Below are 19,284 nucleotides of genomic sequence, written 5' to 3'. Positions count from 1 at the left end.
CGCGTCGACCTTATGTTATTTCGCCATCTCCATTTTGACTCGTCAACCCTATTACTTCATCCCTATTTTGACATTCATCGACCACATTTTCCCTCCTTATTTTGACATTTCCAATATTACTTTTATGCTACCAACCTCTTTCGAAAATTTGATCACTTGATATTGGTTATAAAGCATCACTTCTTGAAATAAATGGGAAATTTTTTCAATTTATTTTTGATTTTATGAGATATTGTATAACTATTGAAGCTTAACAACGCGGCAACATGCCGTTCATGCAAGAAATCACCCCAGAATTTGAGAAATTTTGCTGTGACCTGGGATTGAGAAAAGAAACTGCTCACGAGATGTGGGATGGTAAGAATTTGGTAACTTTTCTTGGATGATATACTTTAAACTAATATGCTTCTCTGCTCTCTCATTTGAGTAGAATTCTATCCCTCTTTTCAGACTCTGATATAGTCAAATTTGGGCAAAAAGCAGAAGGAATAATTAGTTTTGAGGACAAAGACCTGGTTTATGACCTCGATTTTAAGTCTTTATTTTACAAAATTGTTCTATTCTTTTCCTATTAAAATTCTATCAATTTTTTATTTTAATTTTTGTTATCGAATTTTTTGCAGCTGACATCCACTCACCGCAAGAACTTGCAGCGATGGAAATTTCAGAGTTGAAAAAGTTTTCGAGCAATTCACTCTTGTTGAACAACATACATCCCATCCTGCAGAAGGTAACTTTTCAGAAGAAAACTCTATTACATGAATATAAGATAATTTTGTATTAGATGTTGGGAATTTTACTTTATGGTTTATTAAGATTATCTTCTTTAATTGTATATAAGATTGGTTTTAAGTAGATCCATGAATTATTCAATCATTACTTCATCAAATGAATATCAAATTCAACATTGTGTTTTTATATAGATTTGCTCAACCTTTATTTAGTTCTACATATTTTTTTGATGTTCTCAAGGTTATATGAGAACTGTACCATAGTTTTTTGGGTGCTCCTGTAGTATGTGTACCAGGTTAGGGTTAGGCCAGGGGTGGGCAACTTCTCTAGTCGGCGGGCCAGATGTGGGAAAATAAAGTTCTCGGCGGGCCGGATTATAACATGAATAGTATTCAATTTCTCAATCACATATTTATTCGCTAATGCAAGAAAGAAAATTATAAATCATGTTTAAAGTAAAAATAGAGACTAAAAAACACATAATGAGTTTATCATAATGTACTAAAAGTGTAATAATGTAATATCACAATGTACTGATGTATAGTCGCGGGCAGGACCCGGCCCGCGGGGTTGCCCACCCCTGGGTTAGGCCATAATTTTATTCCGATTTTCCCTATTTTAGTTCTATTACGAGTTCAGGAATTGTTTGTGTTAGCCAAGTGAAGATACCCCTGCCCATAAGCTTCTGTCCCTTTACACAACTTGATGTAAAGTAAGAGAACAAAATTATTTACCTCCATATTGGTACACATACTTCTGAAGCGCTGTTTTTTTTGCATTGCTAGTACTCCCACTATTTCTAAAAATAAGTTCAGTTAATTTTATTGTCTAATTTTCGAGATATATTTTGTCGTAGTATTGTTTTCAACCATAATTTTAGAAGTCTTATTATTGCCAAACAATAAAAACAAATGTGGATTTTCTAACTTACATTTGAATTGTTAAATTTGAAATGTGGAATCGATTCTTAACATGTATCACTTATATTTATGTTAATTTTGACTATCTTACTATTATTATATGTGAAGCTCATGTGTTTTCATTGTGTGGTTCCAGTTACACGTCATACTATTATGACCTCATATTGATTGAATCATTGCCAACAGTGTTAACTCTAAGCGAATTATGAGTGCGAAAGTGCTTCGCAGTCGAAAAAAAAAAGTGCGAAAGTGCTTTTGCCGATTTTAACAAGTTAGGTGCTCTAGCCTTTCATATAACCCATTTAAAATGGCATAGATACTCGAAAATGCGCTCCTCCGGTTAATATTATGAATTAAAGAGAAGCCTTTCCGTTAACCGAGTTCCCTTTAAGCGAATTCATGTTTAATTAAAACAAGCGAATTCATCGGCAACAAAAGGACATCTGCTAACACCTGCCGCGAACAAAATTTTCATGCAATGTATCATGGTGTCAGTTTCTTACTCGCGTGAACAGCAAAGGCTTTCACATTTGTTACTCCTTCCATCTAACAGACAACGACGTAGGCTGGAAACCATATTAGTTACAGGGTGGATCATTTGCACAAATCCCGTGCAAAATAATTCCCCCCCGAAAAAAAATTCAAATAGCAATCAACTAATTAGGGTTAGGTGCGCTGGAAATTCAACTTTTCGATTTATCCCTAAACCTAATCTGATAATTATTAATTTGTGATTTTGAACCACTTTGAAAGTCGCCACCCGCTGTTTTAAAAGATAGGTTAACCTACGTTCCCTCCCAAATATTACGCAGGATACTCCCCTGTTTTAGGAGATAGATTGACCTACTTTCCTTTCAAACTTTTTTCTCCGAAATATTACACAAAATCACTTTGAAAATCCTCCCTTTCGTGAGCTAGCGTGACCTAATTTCTCATTTACATTTATATTATACTATTTCAGAGCTTACCCAAAGACAAGTAATTTTTAAATGTCGACATGCCTTGGTTTGCGTGCGAGTTAGTTTAAATCAGGCAGAAAGCATCATATATTGGCAAAATGTTTAGTAATGCCATGTACTTTCAGCATTCATAAATACCACTCTTTGTAATGCTGCTGACCTAGTATCAAATATTCGCATCACAACGCCACTTGCGAGGTTTCCATATATTTCAATTACACTAATAGGAACGATGACAATGAGTTTTCTTTTGCGAAGGTACACGAAATATAACGAGGGTGATTCTTGAAAAAAACATGAATATAAAAAATAAACGAATGATATGATAGTGGATCCCAAATAATTTTGAGAGTGTCTCGAAATACCAATCCATTTGATAAATAATTTTTATTCGACCACATGAACGCTGATATACGCATTCTCAGATATCGGACAGCCAGTCGCGATATTCAATCGTTCATATGCACAAATCTCACATCAATAGTAATTGCTACCCACGTTTGTAAAGTTTAGAAACCAACAAACAGAAAATAACTTATCCTAAAACACAATTAAAATTCAGTCGGCAATTCATTCGTCGCCAAGACGATGCCATACAAAACAAAAAAGATTTGGTCGCGAGATTTACGTTAGACGACTGCAAAACGACATTGTTTTTTAAGCAAAATGTAAAACAATCAAATTAAAAAATGGGAGTTACGACGCCATTAACACATCGTGTGTATTAAACTTCCCTGGTAAGTACTTTGGTAAGTACTATTATTATTGTACTTATACACCTGTTGGAGTATTTCGGACAATTTCGAATTTAAAATTAATGAAAACCGGGACATATAATAAAGACGCAAAAGTAAAATGAACATTTATTGAAGAGGTTATTATTTAAGAAAGACAACATGATCGTACAATTCCGCCCAAACTTCGATGTTCGCAAGTGAGATGATAAATAAATACTTCCCTGTATTCGATCAATTAACTTTAGCGTATCGTTGTTCTGCCAACAAACAGCCGGGTGCAAAATGTTTCCGTGATATGCTCACAAATATTCTCGATATTAATATCATACCCTCGCGTATGTACTTTCTATTAGCTCTTTAGTGATCCCTTCCATCCTTGGCCAAGTCATGTTTCGAATATGTGAACATTTTATTCGACCATACATGGCCGGCGGGATGTTAAAATTGTAAACAAGAGAGAGGTAAAATCAATCGCGAATTTCGTTATAACGGCTCGTTTACGAATTGTTGCGCCTGTTATCGTCGAAAATGATTACATTTGTTGTATTTTGAGGCATTTAAGCAGTAATAATTGGGGCATGACATCATCAAAATCGTCAAGTGAGATCTTGAAATTGCAAATTCCGTAAATAAAATTGTGAATTACTCGGTAACGAATTCAGCTTCAATGACCGTCGGGGTATTGTTTTGTTGAAAATTATAATTATACCGATGCGACAGCAATTTATATGGCCGCACTTGATGTGGCGGGTTTATTAATAGTGTAAAATAAATTAAACGAATATCAATTATAACCAAGCCTGTCAGCGTGTTTATTTTCTGTGGGCAAGAATCGTAAAATACCATCTTGAGACAAATTCACTTCCATTATTAAATCTAATTTTTCAGTTATTATCGTCATACAAATAACGTGTGGCAACTTTTTAATTTATCGTCGACTAAAAAACCGCCCCACACTCGTCCAAACGTATGTCAAGCTTGACCGACAGGAACAGATTCATCGACGACTTTAATTAGGGAAAATATGTATTTTATCGGGAATGCAAAATAAATGTAACAAAACGCATTTTTTTGTGATATAACTTTGTATTTTCGGAAACGGATTGCCGTGAAAGGTAAAATTTGATCTAAATTAATCGCAAAAATGTTTTATTTTAAATGTAACAAAACACATTTTGCGATATAACCTTGTATTTTCAAAAACGGGTGTCCTGAAAAGTAAAATATGATCTAAATTAATCGCAAAAATGTTTTATTTTAAATGTAACAAAACACATTTTTCGCAATACAACTGTATTTCGGATACCGGGTGTCATGAAGAATAAAATATGATCTGAATTAACCGTAAATAATGTTTCAATCCAAATGTATCCAAACGCATTTTTTGCGATATAATTTTGTATTTTCGAAAACGGGGCGTCATGAAATATATTTATCTAATGTTTTATCTATCGTCTAACTAACGTCTGGTACACATCATTTTCGGGGAGAACTCTAGTCCGCGAAACGTCATTTAATTTAAAATAGAGAATGTTCCACGCATTCCAAAACGGAAAATCACCAGTAAGTCGACAGGGATTGAACCCTCCGGATTCAGTATTCTATATCCCCCGTGTCAGAAATTTCTGAAGATTGGAACAAAGAACCCATCAAACCGCCGCAGAAGAAGGGGAGTATTTTTTGCACTAATAATTTGGGCGTGACATTATCAATATCGTCAAGAAACTGGTGAATTTTCAAATTCTATAAATAAAATTGTGAATTGCTCGGTAACATTTTAGCTATAATTATCGCCGGGGTATTGTTTTGTTGAAAACATGTTGAAACTTGAGGGAATCAGTTACAATTAGCGCCTGACCTCTATTAGACACTCGAGCACTCGAAAAAAAAGCACTCGAGTCCAATCTTTTTAGCATTAAGTCGCTTACGTAAAATATCCTGTAAAAAAAGTGCTGTTCATTAACGTCATCTCGTCTTATGACCACGCAGAAATGCCTTTATTGCCGAATTATTCAATCACTATTTTAAATCAAAATTCAGGATTGGCACAATTTTCAGATTTGTGAAGTTTATCACCATAGAAAAACATGAGAAAGTTAATTATCGTCTTAATAAATATCAGCATCACGGTATCGACAATAATATTACCATTCGCATAAAATTGGGACCGTAAATTTACAAATCTTGATAGGTAATATTAAAGCCAAGGCAAATGTTAATTTGAGTCCTCAATGTCTTCAACAGCTGTTGCCGATGTGAACAAACGGGTAAACCCGAAATATAAAACTTCGATGTCCGCCGACCCGCAAGAATTTATATTTGTAAAAAAGAGAGGGCGGGAATATAGATTAACAAAACCTGGATATCGCCGCCAAAACGATCGGTGACAAGAACAATTAGCGATTACAACGGAATTAATCAGTAAAAAGGCTTTGTTGCCGATTTTTTAATAATGTTTCCACCAACGTTCCAAAAATATTTGTTATTCGTAAAAAATATTCAATACAATAAAATATTGAATTTTGCCCACCGGTACTCGCATATCAATGAGAAATAGTTGTGTAAATATCGCAAAATGTCACATGCTTTCAACATTGTGATTACAATAAAATGGCACTTAATGGTATTTTGTGAATTTGGTGATTTTGCAAATCTGTGACATGCTGCTAAAAGTTTCGTCTGATTTGAAAATCGTGCACTTTGGTCACAATACATCCAAAGTGACTATAACACTTTACTAAACACTTTTATAGTCATTTTGAATTCAACGATATCATTGATAGTCACATGACCACTCTCGTTGAAAGAAACGCACTGTGTAGTATTCCAACATCTGGTTTCAAAGACGAGGAGCGTTTTTGCGGGAGAAGCGGAATCGGTGTGCTTGTATAATAATCATATTATAAACAAGAATTTTGCCGTTAATGCAAAAGCTTTATCTCCTATGTCTGCATCTCATAGGTTAGAATTCCGGTAAATATCGTTATGATATGCAGAATTGAGTTACAAAAGTACTAGTATGTTACTTATTTGTCACTTTAATACTCGAAAATATTTGTTAACTTTGAATTTTTATTCCATTCAAAATCGGAAAAAAAGTGCTATTTCTCTTCAAAATCGGAAAAAAGTGCTATTTCTCAGTCCCTAAAAAAAGTTGCGAAAGTGCTTCGCAATTTTCGCAAAAAAGTGCGCTAATAGTGAACACTGATTGCCAATATGACTAATTCTCATCAACAAATTTTTTCTCTCGCACACATGATCTTACACATACCTATAACATGATCTGAACCCAATTCAACTGAAAATATTGCCAATAACATATCATATAACATATAACTTCAAATATTATAAAATTTTAAATGAAATATTTTTTAAACAAAATTCTTTTGGTTTGATTAATTTTATTTGATTATTCAGTATGTATTCAACATCACCACGGCGAAAGATCCGTACAAGATGTCACTCAAGATTATCAGAAAACAAGCCCAAGCTATGGAACTGGAAGAGGATGAGGTAAGATTAGATTCAACACAAAAAAAATTTTCTCTAAATTCTTAGTTTGGCTGGAATTTGGAATTGGATGAATATTCCATGACTTTTCCTTGGGTGCAACGTTCTATAAGAAAAAAATTACTGGGTGGAGTTTTCCCAGTATCGTTTGCAGGGATGTTCAAATCAAATTGGATAATCAAATATAATCAAATACCGCTTTTAATGTTTATCAAAGTTTCATTCACGTACCACACACTCTCAATGCTGCCATTTGGGACATTTTTATCAGACATTATTTTATGTTTCATCATAATCAAGAATAGTTGTGTGCAGCTGTGACAATTAGGAATTACAATTACACTAATTAGTAATTATTAGGTTGCAACAATAGATATGTAAAAGTTATGATTTACTGTAACATTATGAAATTTTTGGTTTTGGAATTTTGAATGGAGAGCTGTTAAAGGATGTACTACAACCTTTTTTGATATTATCGTGTGAATTTTGACAATACATTCTTGGTAATAATTAACTAGAAATGTACACGAAAACATTTCAAGTTTTGTCATAAATTTTGTTCTGCGAGTCTGACAGTGCCGACTGAATGCAAGCATTTATATTGTCATCTTTTAAATATAAATATGAAACTGCAAATATTTGAAAACTTCGTTAATGGTATGGAAAAATTGAATATATAACCTCTTACCAAACCCCGATGCCTCTTACCAATATTCTTATCATAGCTTTGACAATACATTTTTGTTAATGATTAATAGGGAATGAAACACAATTGTTTCATCATAAATATTATAAGATTGTTGTTGTTTTCCAATGTTGTATCAATGGCCTAAATATGAAAGCCCCAACTTTTATTTTAAGTGGGGTGAACGCCTAATATCGGGCCAAAATTGAACAATCATTAAATTAATGATCACTCCGTATACATAATTTAGAAGCATTGTCTTGTCTTCTTTCTTTTATATGAATTGTTATTATGTTGAGCTTGATACGAACGATCTTTTAGAAATCAATTATCTTAGCATCATGGAAAAAGTTGGTATAAAAATAAGCAAAATAGACAGAAAATTAGGCAATCCCTTGGTTTTTACCCCAAGTATTAATCGTATTGAACGGTAATCTAAACATTGACTTTTTACAATTTGTAGTATATAGAATGTGATTTTTTCGTAATTTTTATTTTCTTTCAGCCGATGGATGCAGCTGATTCCACCACTGTAGCGGATTCTACTGCTTTCACTGATAAGACAGAAGAACTGAATGGAAGAACTGGAGGGTATGACTATTAATTTAGGACTGTTCAGCTAATAAATTCTATTTTTGAATATTTCATAATTTGATCCATTATTTGGATATATGCGAAATTTCATGAAATGATATCATATTATTGGACGTAGAGTGAACTTATGAATCAATTTATTAAATTGTTGTTGCCAGTATTCATCGTTTTCTTCTTGGTATTGTTGTTGTCACTAGAAGGCTGTTATGATTTATATATTGTACTCAGAAGGCAGTGTTTCCAATTCTGTATATTCTCTCAAGTGCAATTTTCAAATGAGTAAATTTCAGGTCTCATTTAAACTGAATTATTGTCTACTACTAATCATCATGATCAGATTATATTTAAAGACACTGTTAAAGCTGGCAATGGTAAACTTAATAGTTATTCATAATAGCAATATTACGCAGGTTTTGTGCTTGTATCATATATCATGTAATGTCTCATTTCCTGGTAAATTCCATAGGACTGCTGTTATTAAAAAGACTTCTACATCATGCTGTTCCAAATATAACCTTATATGTATCTAGTTGTTGAGCAATACATATATAACTGGGGTTATTGTTTTTGACAACATGACTTGAATAGCATTATTTGTTGGATTGAATGACTCAAGACTGAAAACTACTTACCTGGGGAAATTTCCTCAAACAATAATAACTAAACAGTTATTTTGTTTCGATTTCATTTTATCTGATTTTGATATTAAAACTTTTACAATTGTTTCAAGTTTTTCAATAGCAGGTTAATACCCACTTTCTCACATTTCATCTACTTCCTTGTTTTGGGGGTCATTATGAAACAGTTCATAGGGAGTTTACTGACAACTTAAACTGAGCTATGACATGCTGTTACTGTTAGTCAAGTTTAAATGTTTCTGCAACATAATTAATCTTGTAGGATATCAAATTACTTAATGTAATTTAGTGTGTAAGTGTGATTTTAAATCTAGACAATAGAAATTTTCACAATTTTTTTTCGAAAATCTGAGTTTTTCCTGAAAATTAAAGGACACAAATTATTCTTTAAAATTTGTATTTTATCACGATTTGGATCAAAAAGGTGATTTCAAAATAAATGCATTTGAAATATTTAAGTTAATTAAATTTATTGTAATTCTCTCATAATAAACTATCCAATTTTATGATGACATTTATCGTATTTATATCCAATTACAGCATATATGCAGGACTATGGTGTACATCAGGGGTCGGCAACCTTTTGTCGCTCGCGGGCCAAAATTAAGGTTGCAAGTCATTGGTGGGTCGCACATATTTTTAGAAAGTTGAAAAATCGAACGGATGGTCCTTTGTATGATAAAAATTAAGCAGTGATACATCTCTCGAATAGAGTATAGATTTATTTCCTCATTGCATCTCATAAAATTCCATTTGAATATTTTGGCCGCCATTGAACTCTTTTGCACGTGGCATCAACTTTTCTGCGTTTTGTTGCCATTTGCTTAATTCTAATTAAATTATATGCTGAATAAACGAGTAATTGTGAATTATATAATTGTTAGGTTATAATATGAAAAATATATTCGTCAAAACGGATGTTTTGTTACCATAATTTAGTGAAGCGTCGCGGGCCGGATTATAGTGCTCCGCGGGCCGGAGGTTGCCGACCCCTGGTGTACATGCTTTAATAATAAAAACTTTTTGAAATATTACGGATATGCACAGTATTTCTTTTATATGTCAAATGCAGTAAATTAAATCTATTATTAGTCAAACCTGGTAATTGAATAAAAACGTATAAATTTCAAAAAAATCTCCATCAATTTCAATCAGATAAATTATAAAAATGTTCAAGTTTACTAGTAGACTATGATTTTTGGAGTAGGATATATTAATGTATTGGTAATCCATTTGTTCATGAATGTAAACAGTAACTCGTGTATTCCATAATATTTTACCTAATTTCATGATTCTTGATACCTAATTTATATTTTTAGAAAAGCAAATCTGCAGTTGAACAATGCTGGAAGAACTGGCGGAGTGAGGTACGTTATGCTCATCGCAATTTAATTTTTATTTTGAACTTTTTCTCTGAACTCTTAGAATTCTGGTATACATATCTGGTCAAAAGTAGGGTTACAGTTAACACAGACAAATTTGTCTGTCTGTGTCTGTATCTCTAATTTTCGTCTATCCTGTATATACATTGTCAGCATTGCATAATCAATATGATAATAATTTGAACCGCCTAACCACTAGGCATTATTTTAAATAAAGACGTTCGTAACTCAGGTTATTATGTTTTACCTCAGAAGAAAATATTTGTTAATGTTAATAAAAATGGCAAAATTGAAACTTTATTTACATTTAATTGATTCAGTAAATAGTTCTGAATCTGGGATGAACTTCAATATTTCTTGTTAAAAAATTTGAAAGAAATTGAAATGAATTAAAAATAAAAAGTTTCCCTTTGTTTAGATACAATAACAATGGAACAAGCCTCAACAACAGAGGAGCTAGTAAGTTTGTATAATATTGATTCAGTTATTTTGTTTGTACAAGGTGATCCAAATTGCATATTAAGTTTTGTTGTAAATTTACTGTCCCAAATATGTTTGGGTTTTTAGGTCATAGATTTGGGAGATAATTGAGACCTTGCTCCCAACCTTAATCAAAGATAATAAATTTGATATGTAATGTAGAACAGGAAATATTCTTGCCCTATTTGTTTTATTGGCACTGAATTGGTATATTTGGGCTGTTGTGCACATGAAGGTACCAGTGAAAACATCAAGACGGACTGCAAAACAGCGATTTTTTCAATGACAGATTTTTTTATTAATTTTAAAGGGTATTTTTTGTCTGGAGTTTATGGTAAAACACCTGAATTTTTTATCAAAAATCTTTTTTTGTACATAAAAGATTTACTGACTAATAATCGCTGTATTATTCTCAATATAGATTGTTTTTTTGGTCTGTTGAAGTAGGTCTGGTTTAGTTCCTTTCGTGTATTATTAATGCAGCTTATATTTATCATTGTTTCGAGCAAAGGTTCTTAATACCTCTCATATAATATTCATAAGTTTAGATTTTCAGTTTTGAGTTTCTTTATTGAATTTTATAGATTGTGTCCAAAGCAACATTGGATTGAAAGGGAATGGCACAGGAAAGGGTCATTCCATCACCATAACTGGAGGAAACTTCACTCAGTCGAGTGTGTTGTCAAGTGGACCTGTCACTTACAATAACACCAATACCACCATTACCACTACTGGTAAATAGAAAGTTTTATTTTTATTTTTTTCAAGAAAAGAGAAAGTCTAACGCATGATAAACAAGCCTCTTCCATCACATAACCTTGCTAATAATATAACCCAAATGAGATATAATGATTGTGTGAAGTAATATATGCTAGACCAGTTTACCATGGTTCAAATTTACTATTTCGAGATACACTTTTTAATAACTGTATTGCACCTTCAAATTTTTCTGCTTATTCCATTGACCATCATTGAAAATGGTTTAGACTGCATCAAATTTAGAACTAAGCTTGATTTTGAATGATTTCAAACCATTGTTTTGTTTTATTCTTCAGTTAACAGCGAATCTGAGGCCGATATAAAAAAGAGAAGATCTAAACTTCTTGGATCTACTCTGTTCCTGGATGGTAAAAATATTGTATTTGCATTCCTTTTTTTAACAAAAATAAGATTACTTTATAAATCTTACAACACGCTTTGATTATCTGATGTTCAAACATTCGTGAAAATATGTTCTTATTCAATATCGGAAAGAGTTGCTAGACTCCTTGCCACTGTAGGGTGGTTCACGTAATCGCTGGTCGGATACGGCTTGGTCCACTGTCAAGTCTGAATCAAATACCTGATTTATCTATTCACATACCCGACATGGACCGGTAACCAGACAAGAGGCTGTGGTTTGGTATAGAATTTCTCAATCCTATCAGTTTTCTTCTACAGCGATAAATATGAAATATCATATCTTGTACTACATTTCCCCCAGGTCCTCGTCCATAAATTGTGGAACTCCCAGCTTGTAAACAAAATTCCTATTTGAAAATTAATTTTACAGCTTCAGATTTGTTAATTAATTTTCTTCTGCATAACTATTTCCTTGATAGTTTTATTTTATTTGACTTAAATGGCACAGATTACGTAGAAACCAGACAAAATCCACTTGTCTCTGAAGTAGAGCTACAAGTGTACGCACAGCAAATCCTATATAATAATATTTGATGGGCATACTTATTTAAACTAGGGTTTTTTATGTGTATTAGGCACATATTTCAGGCGAAGAATCATCTCTATTCTTTTAATAGTGAAGGTGATTTTTCACGTTCTCTGTGTCACAAATGATGTATAATCCTACTCCTGTTTATGATGTATTGCTGAAATTTCTAAATTTTCCATGTAGGTACCCAGGTGAAAACCGCTGATATTGGATGGATGGACAACCACAACTTTTGGGTCGATAAAATTCGTCTTCCAACTGCGGAGTACGAGCAATACACTGAACATTTGAATTGTGATGATGTAATTTGCTACTTTATTATTTTCGCATCACACTCAATCTTCTTATATTTAAATTAAACTCGTTAAAAGGAGGCTAATTTTACAAGCATTCATGTCAAAATTTGTATTCAACTCCTGACTTTAATTGTTTAGGTAGATGTTTTCCAGGGCCTGATTCAGAGTGAATATACGTAAAATGTTATAACAAAATAAATGATAATTTTTCCAGAAAATGAAGACTTTTGTAAATAATATGTGATTGAATATTTATAATTCTTTCGCACAAAACAATAATTTAGGTTGTTGAAGAAGTTTGCAGATGGATGTGAGAAATTTTGTATGTAAAACACTCATACCAGGTTAATTTTCTTTAGGTTTACCACATCCGTAGCAATGGACGTGCCCTGATCTTGAACAACATTGAATTCAGTGCAGCATCAAGGTATCTTGAATCGTTTCATTTTGAAGTTTTAATTTTAGCTTTTTTCTGTTACAATTCTAATCTAACGTAACTCTGCCAGGAAAACGATCAGTAATCGCTTTTAAAAGTGACTGAAATATAGGAGATCAGTTTTTCATGACATTCATATGGGCCATATAATTTGATGGAGTCTAGTCTAGTCACATTTTCAAACTCGAACAGTTTATTGAAGATGACTGTATGAGTATGAATAGTCAAAAAAATTTTAACCCATTGCCGAAGACATATTTTTCAACACATAGTCTGAGCCAATAGTAAGTTTTCTCCGTCCTCACAGCCCTAGCTTATACCATGATGACGTAGCAATTCAATAAATCGTATTTTTAATTATTAAGACTAAAAAAATAAAACACAGACATTGAGAATGTACCAATGAAAATAACTTTGATTTTTTAGAATGAAAAAGAGAACTGGTGCAGATGCTGATTGTAAACGTATGGAACAGCTTCTTTCTGAACTCGGATTCAAAGTCAGAGCAGAAAGAAACAAGACAGCTGCGGTATTATTTTATCTTATTTTAAAAAGATTTTTATTTTTTAAATTAAATTTATGTAATACTGGTTATATTATATATTTGCATGAAAATACAGGAAATGAAAACTATTCTGAAGGATTTTGCGCAAAGTCGGGACAACCGCAGTACTGGCATCAGTGTTATATACATTGGATCACATGGAGAAAGAGGTCAAAAACAATTGATCTGTTGATATTTGTCTTCAGAATTCTGTTATTTTCCAATGAGTGGCCATATAAGAATAGTTTATCATTTCGAATACCTCAATTATTATTTTCTATCTTTTACATTGATTGATTTAAGTTGAAATGACTGTTTTGACTTTTCTACCGATAGCAAAAGTTAAGTAAGTTCGAAATGCCTAAATACCAGATAACATTCACACACGATTCCCATATTTTTAAATTAAAATATTCCAGGTTAAAAATTATCTATATCATTCAGTTTATGAAATGAAATTGGTTTTAAACATTAGGTTCATTTAGTTTATTACATTCCTGTCTGGTACTCCCGTATTATAGGTACCAGGTTAGGATTAGGGCATTAGGCCATAATTTAATTTTGATTCTCCTTATTTTATTTCTATCACGAGTTCGGGGACTGTCTGTGTTAACCAAGTGAATATACCCCTACTCTTAGGTTTCATTCCCTTTACACAACTTGATGTAGAATAGCCGAACAAAATTAGGTACTTCTGGATCGATTCCTATGTTCTATTGTCTTTAGCCGTTGTGAATCTCCCGAAAGCTTTATGGATATTAAAAATATAGTAAAATATTTTTAATGACTTAGAAAAGAAATATTTGTTTTTGAATCATAAATATTATTCTTTAGATGAACGTGGCAACGATACTTTTGTTGGTTCTGATGGAGGGAGAGTGAATTTCAGAGAAGTGCAAGACATGTTTAGTCCCAAAAACAGTCCTCTGTTAAACAACATTCCGAAGGTTTTCTTCCTCCAGTTTTGTAGACAGGGTAAAAGAACTGACTTATTGTTTAGACCAGTGGTTCCCAACCTTTCTATCCTGGCGGACCGGTAAATTTAAATTAAATGTACTCGCGGACCGGCAAAAAATTGAAATAATCGGAACAGATAATATAATGCAATGTCGGGCACTCAAAAAAGGCACACCTAAAAACATTTCACACAAAGAAAAACTATCAAATAATGTGCCAGCCAAAAATTGAAATGGGTAAAACATAATTTAATACCATCTCTTTCGTAATAAAATGCAGTACTGGGCAGTGGCGTAGCAAGACTCTCGTGACCCCGCAAAAATATTTCGAGGAAATGACCCTAAAAACTCTCGGACAAAAGCTAAAACAACGCTTTTTTTATTTCGTCAAAAAGCATAACATGTCGCTATTAAAAGGCAATGGTAACAAAAAATTTGCCGTTTATCTTGGTTACTTGGTTATATTTTTTTCATACGTGCGTACTCTTCTGCCCTTTTTCCGCGTTTCTATGCGCCACTGAGAGGTTTTGCTTTCGACATCATTGTGACAGCCTTTGCAATTTTGGCGGTGCGATCAAACCACAAGACGCCGAAAATCGACGACTCCCTGGCATTGTTACTTAACAAAACGATTTGAGCAGAACTAACATCAACATTAGATGTGCATTACTGGTTTTGCAATGTAACTTTTGGTTTTGCGGCTTACATTTCTAAATTCTAACCGCTTGGGCCCCTTGGCGCTGTGGGCCCTCCCGCCACTGTGGGGATGGATGCTACGCCACTGGTACTGGGCACCCATTATGCGTGAGAAAGGCACGCATAAAACATTTCACATAAAAAACATGTACATGCCAAATATTGTATAAACACAATCAACTCTAGTGAGAATTTTGCTGCTGTTTCGTTTCCAATATTGGATTGCAAACGAGGCCTCAAAGAAGTTTCTGCAACACGTAGCTCTGCAGAGGCGAGTAGCCGATTTTGTTGCTTCGTTTTAATTAAAGCTAGTGCTGAAAATGTTTTTTCGCATAACGCAGTAACTGATTGAAAATACAGACAACAGTTTGATTGCTTACTTAGCGATGGGTATTCGCCATCAAGAGATATCCAAAATTGTGACAGTGATTCTTTCTTAAATCTGGACTGTAAAGTTGAATCACAATTTTAATTAATTTTTTTTTTTTTTGACTGGCAAGTTGGCACCAGGATCAAAATCCTACTATGTCTGCTCAAAATATTGGAAAAGATCTCTGCCGCCCATTTTTTTGCGCGTCTCGTGACCACCTGCAGTGTCGCAACAAGTTCATATCTTACTGGAATATTATACTGCTCTTGACTGTTTTCTGGTTTAAACAAAGGAAATATGCATAACGTTTTATATAAATGGTCATAATAATCAGGAATATGACGCAGAACAGAAAAAGAACGCGTGCCAATTTTTAGCTTTTGAATTTTGCCATATTTGATGGAGTGCATTCGCGATGAATCGGACCAGAAAAAGCAAACATTGTGATTACTCGGCGCCAAGATGTCGCAATATGACGGCGGGAGAGAAATTGCGTAATAAACCAACGCAACCTCATCTTCGATGAAGCGATCGGAGCGCATTCGCGATGAATCGAGGCCAAAAAAGGGAAAAGTGTGATTACTCGGCGCCAGGATGTCGCGAATTACGTCGCAATATAAAGATGGAAAAGAAATTGCGTAATAAACCAACGCAACTTCGTCTTCGGTAAAGCGATTGAGACGGAATAAAAACAACGAAATTTCTCGCGGACCGGCGACAAAGCTTCGCGGACCGGCACCGGTCCGCGGACCGGCGGTTGGGAACCACTGGTTTAGACACACTATTTTCTAGAGAGTAAATTTCTATAAAAATAAAACTAGATTTCCAACAAATGAGTCAGATTCAATCTTTATTATGAATCAACTCAAAAAGGCATATTTTGCGTTTTTTAATTCGAAGATATTAAGAAATTACATTTTGATATAATGTTCAAGTATGTGGGAACATTGCTTGCATAACAAAATAGTTGAATAAATAAGTAGAATCAAGCCGTCTTCGGTATTAATTATGTTGAATGATGTTATTGTAGAATTTTTTGAAATTTAATTCAATTTCATTTTTTCAGAGGGACCCACCATTCGCACTCCTGCGGCAGGTGTGTTGTTTTTGTGTGAAAATCTACTCTTATTAAAATTAATCTACTGTGCTATATTTAATATTATATTTACTTCACAAGAGCATTTTTTTTTTATGTTTCATATGCTAAGATTTTTAATTTACAGTAAAATATTTTCATTTCAATTTGCATTCAGCTCCGCTCCAAACTGCAAGTGTAATGTCTGATGCTGGTTGGTTTGATACGCATACTGAAAAACCAGTTGCCAATTTGAGGGCATCAGAAGTTGATCCTTCTGAAGAAACACGCCTTATGGATATGCTTTGTGTGTATGCAACACTTACTGGTATGTTAACAACCAGGATTAGTTCCAATTAATTTTCAAAATTTGAGTCCCGAACCAACTCTGGTCTCTGTAACCGAGACACAAGTCTGGTTGATTCCAAGTCAGCAGATTTCATTAACAACATGGAGTGAATAATTGTGAGTCATATTGACACTTAGACTTTCTTCCATCTTGTTTAACCAACGTTATTGGGATTCAAAAATAGGATTTAATCATTCATGGACGATATTTTCTTCACAGTTTTAACACAAGTAATTGTGATTTAAGTGAGCCAGTAAATTTCTGATAGTATTCCTCTGTACTAAAAGTTAAATATATTACAATTTTCATTGGGTAACCATTCTAACCAATACACAATTTTATTTGAAGGAACTAAGGCTTATCGTGATACAGCAGATGGCTCATGGTTTGTTACTGCATTGATTCGTGTCTTCCAAGAAAATGCTCACAAGGATGATGTACTCAGCATGCTTACAAAGGTAAACAACATATAGCTGTACACCAAAACCAAAGTGAAACTATCTTGAATCTACGTACAGTAAATTCTTCGAAAGGTCGGGACAGAGATCATATTGAGATAGACCAAACATGTCCAAAATCAAGCTATTTCATGGATAAACTATGATTAAAATGCCAAATGAGCTTATTTTTGTGTGATATCTCCTAAAAAAAGCAATAAAGAAACAAACCACCAAATGTTTGCAAGTCACTCATTTTATATAATTATTTGTTATTAGAACTTTGACATTTTTCACATATTCAATTTGTGTTATATTAAATGAAAGATTTTTTTTTAGTTTCATTTTGCATAACATTCTTTGAGTATATTTGTTATAAATCAAAACAAAAGTCAGTGGATATAATTTCAAATTTATGTTTAGGTGAACAACAGTGTATCACTCAATAACGGGAATGAAGGATCTCGCAGAGCGCTCCAGGTCAGCGAAGTCTGTAGCAGTCTCCGCAAGAAACTGTATTTCTACCCGGGCCAACTTGCCTAATCAAGTCTGGAACTACTTTGTTCAACAAACATGGTCAATGAATATTCATGTTCCAAAATATGATTATTCTATCTGTCATATTTGAGTGAATGAGATGTAAATAGCAATATATAATTTTTTTTGGAAATTACTATTTTTTAGATTATCCGTAATTTCAGTTTCAACTTGTTGTTATATTTTGTGAGAACCACTGGTATTTAGGACTAAAATATGATCACGTTTTTCTGGAAAACAAATAATGTCAGAGTTAGTTTGTATGATAATTTAGTTGTGTATATACTTAATTATTTTATTCACTCACTTTCAAATATTTCTTTTTACAAAAGTTTTATACTTTTGTGTATGCTAAATAATTTGGTAATGAGTAGAATATCTCTGATTTTAATAGGAAGTTTTGAAGATTTTGCCCCAAATAGTTATTTAATTTTGTAGTGAGTCGATATATAAAAAGTTTCATTTTGAAAATTTCCAGTTTTTTGTTACTGAATTGAATTATATCTATTTTCTAGCCTCCAGTTTTTGTTCTTGATTTTAATTCCTTAAACGTTATGCCCCCAATAAAATGTAAAGTAAATGCTTTTTAAAACACTGGCTGCAAATGTTAGTATAATCATCCCAAAGTTCATGTATGTATAGTATGCCCAAAGCAGTCCAGTCAGAGCAATTCTGCACTCATCTATTTCAATTGCTCAAAAAATATTCATTTAATCCTTTTATCATGATTGTTATTTTTCTTTTTCGAGAGGTTGAATTATAAATGTAAATTTACTAAAGATAATGGAGTGAATGAAAAGTAGATGCATGTAGAAAATTGTTTTTATTACTTACTTCTTTGTGGGCGAAGGATGTTAATAAATGAAGTCAGGTTGTCTGCGCACAGAAAGGGAAGACTCTGTTTTAACTTTTAGGAAGTTGCTATGGAAAATGTATTATTTTTGCCAGAGATGGAGTCATATTTTTCGTATTCACAAGAGAGATAAGTCAATAAGATTGCGTTTGCTTAGTCATATGGTGAACCACACTGTCCAGAGGGGTGATTTGCTTCGTATAAAGCAAGGTTATGCAATTGTTTCGACTTTTTTAAATTCAAACAACATTTTAATATATCCAAAACGTTATACTGTTTTATTCAGAATCATGACCACAACTTTTTGAGCCAAATTGAACGTCGAGCACCTTTCAAATTCTTTTTTTCCGCGTATTTAATCATTATCATAAGGTTTCAATATATTTA

General features: G+C 33.1%; 1 protein-coding gene across 1 annotated transcript; it reads left to right on the top strand.

Annotated features, from left to right (window-relative positions):
- The first annotated feature begins 221 nt into the window (after positions 1–221).
- Positions 222–18,861, top strand: LOC120347171 (caspase-2-like). Its single transcript, XM_039417047.2, has 17 exons — positions 222–357; positions 624–730; positions 6,766–6,861; positions 8,049–8,134; positions 10,095–10,142; positions 10,576–10,616; positions 11,222–11,371; positions 11,693–11,764; positions 12,532–12,650; positions 13,004–13,071; positions 13,507–13,609; positions 13,701–13,794; positions 14,459–14,599; positions 16,713–16,742; positions 16,900–17,049; positions 17,419–17,528; positions 17,931–18,861. Exons 1-17 carry the CDS (start codon positions 267–269, stop codon positions 18,048–18,050), a joined length of 1,626 nt encoding a protein of 541 aa, XP_039272981.2. The 5' UTR covers positions 222–266; the 3' UTR covers positions 18,051–18,861.
- Positions 18,862–19,284: the final 423 nt, after the last annotated feature.

Source organism: Styela clava, chromosome 11 (genome assembly GCF_964204865.1).
Source record: "Styela clava chromosome 11, kaStyClav1.hap1.2, whole genome shotgun sequence".
In the NCBI taxonomy this organism is placed as follows: Eukaryota; Metazoa; Chordata; class Ascidiacea; order Stolidobranchia; family Styelidae; genus Styela; species Styela clava.
This window is presented reverse-complemented; position numbering and strand designations above follow the sequence as displayed.

What these genes read in the sequence shown, in the direction of transcription:
- LOC120347171 (XM_039417047.2), top strand. Translation starts at nt 267, where the DNA reads ATGCCGTTCATGCAAGAAATCACCCCAGAATTTGAGAAATTTTGCTGT. An exon ending in CCTCAACAACAGAGGAGCTA is followed by an intron (nt 10,617 to 11,221) that starts GTAAGTTTGTAT and finishes TGAATTTTATAG; the next exon opens with ATTGTGTCCAAAGCAACATT. An exon ending in TACCACCATTACCACTACTG is followed by an intron (nt 11,372 to 11,692) that starts GTAAATAGAAAG and finishes TTTATTCTTCAG; the next exon opens with TTAACAGCGAATCTGAGGCC.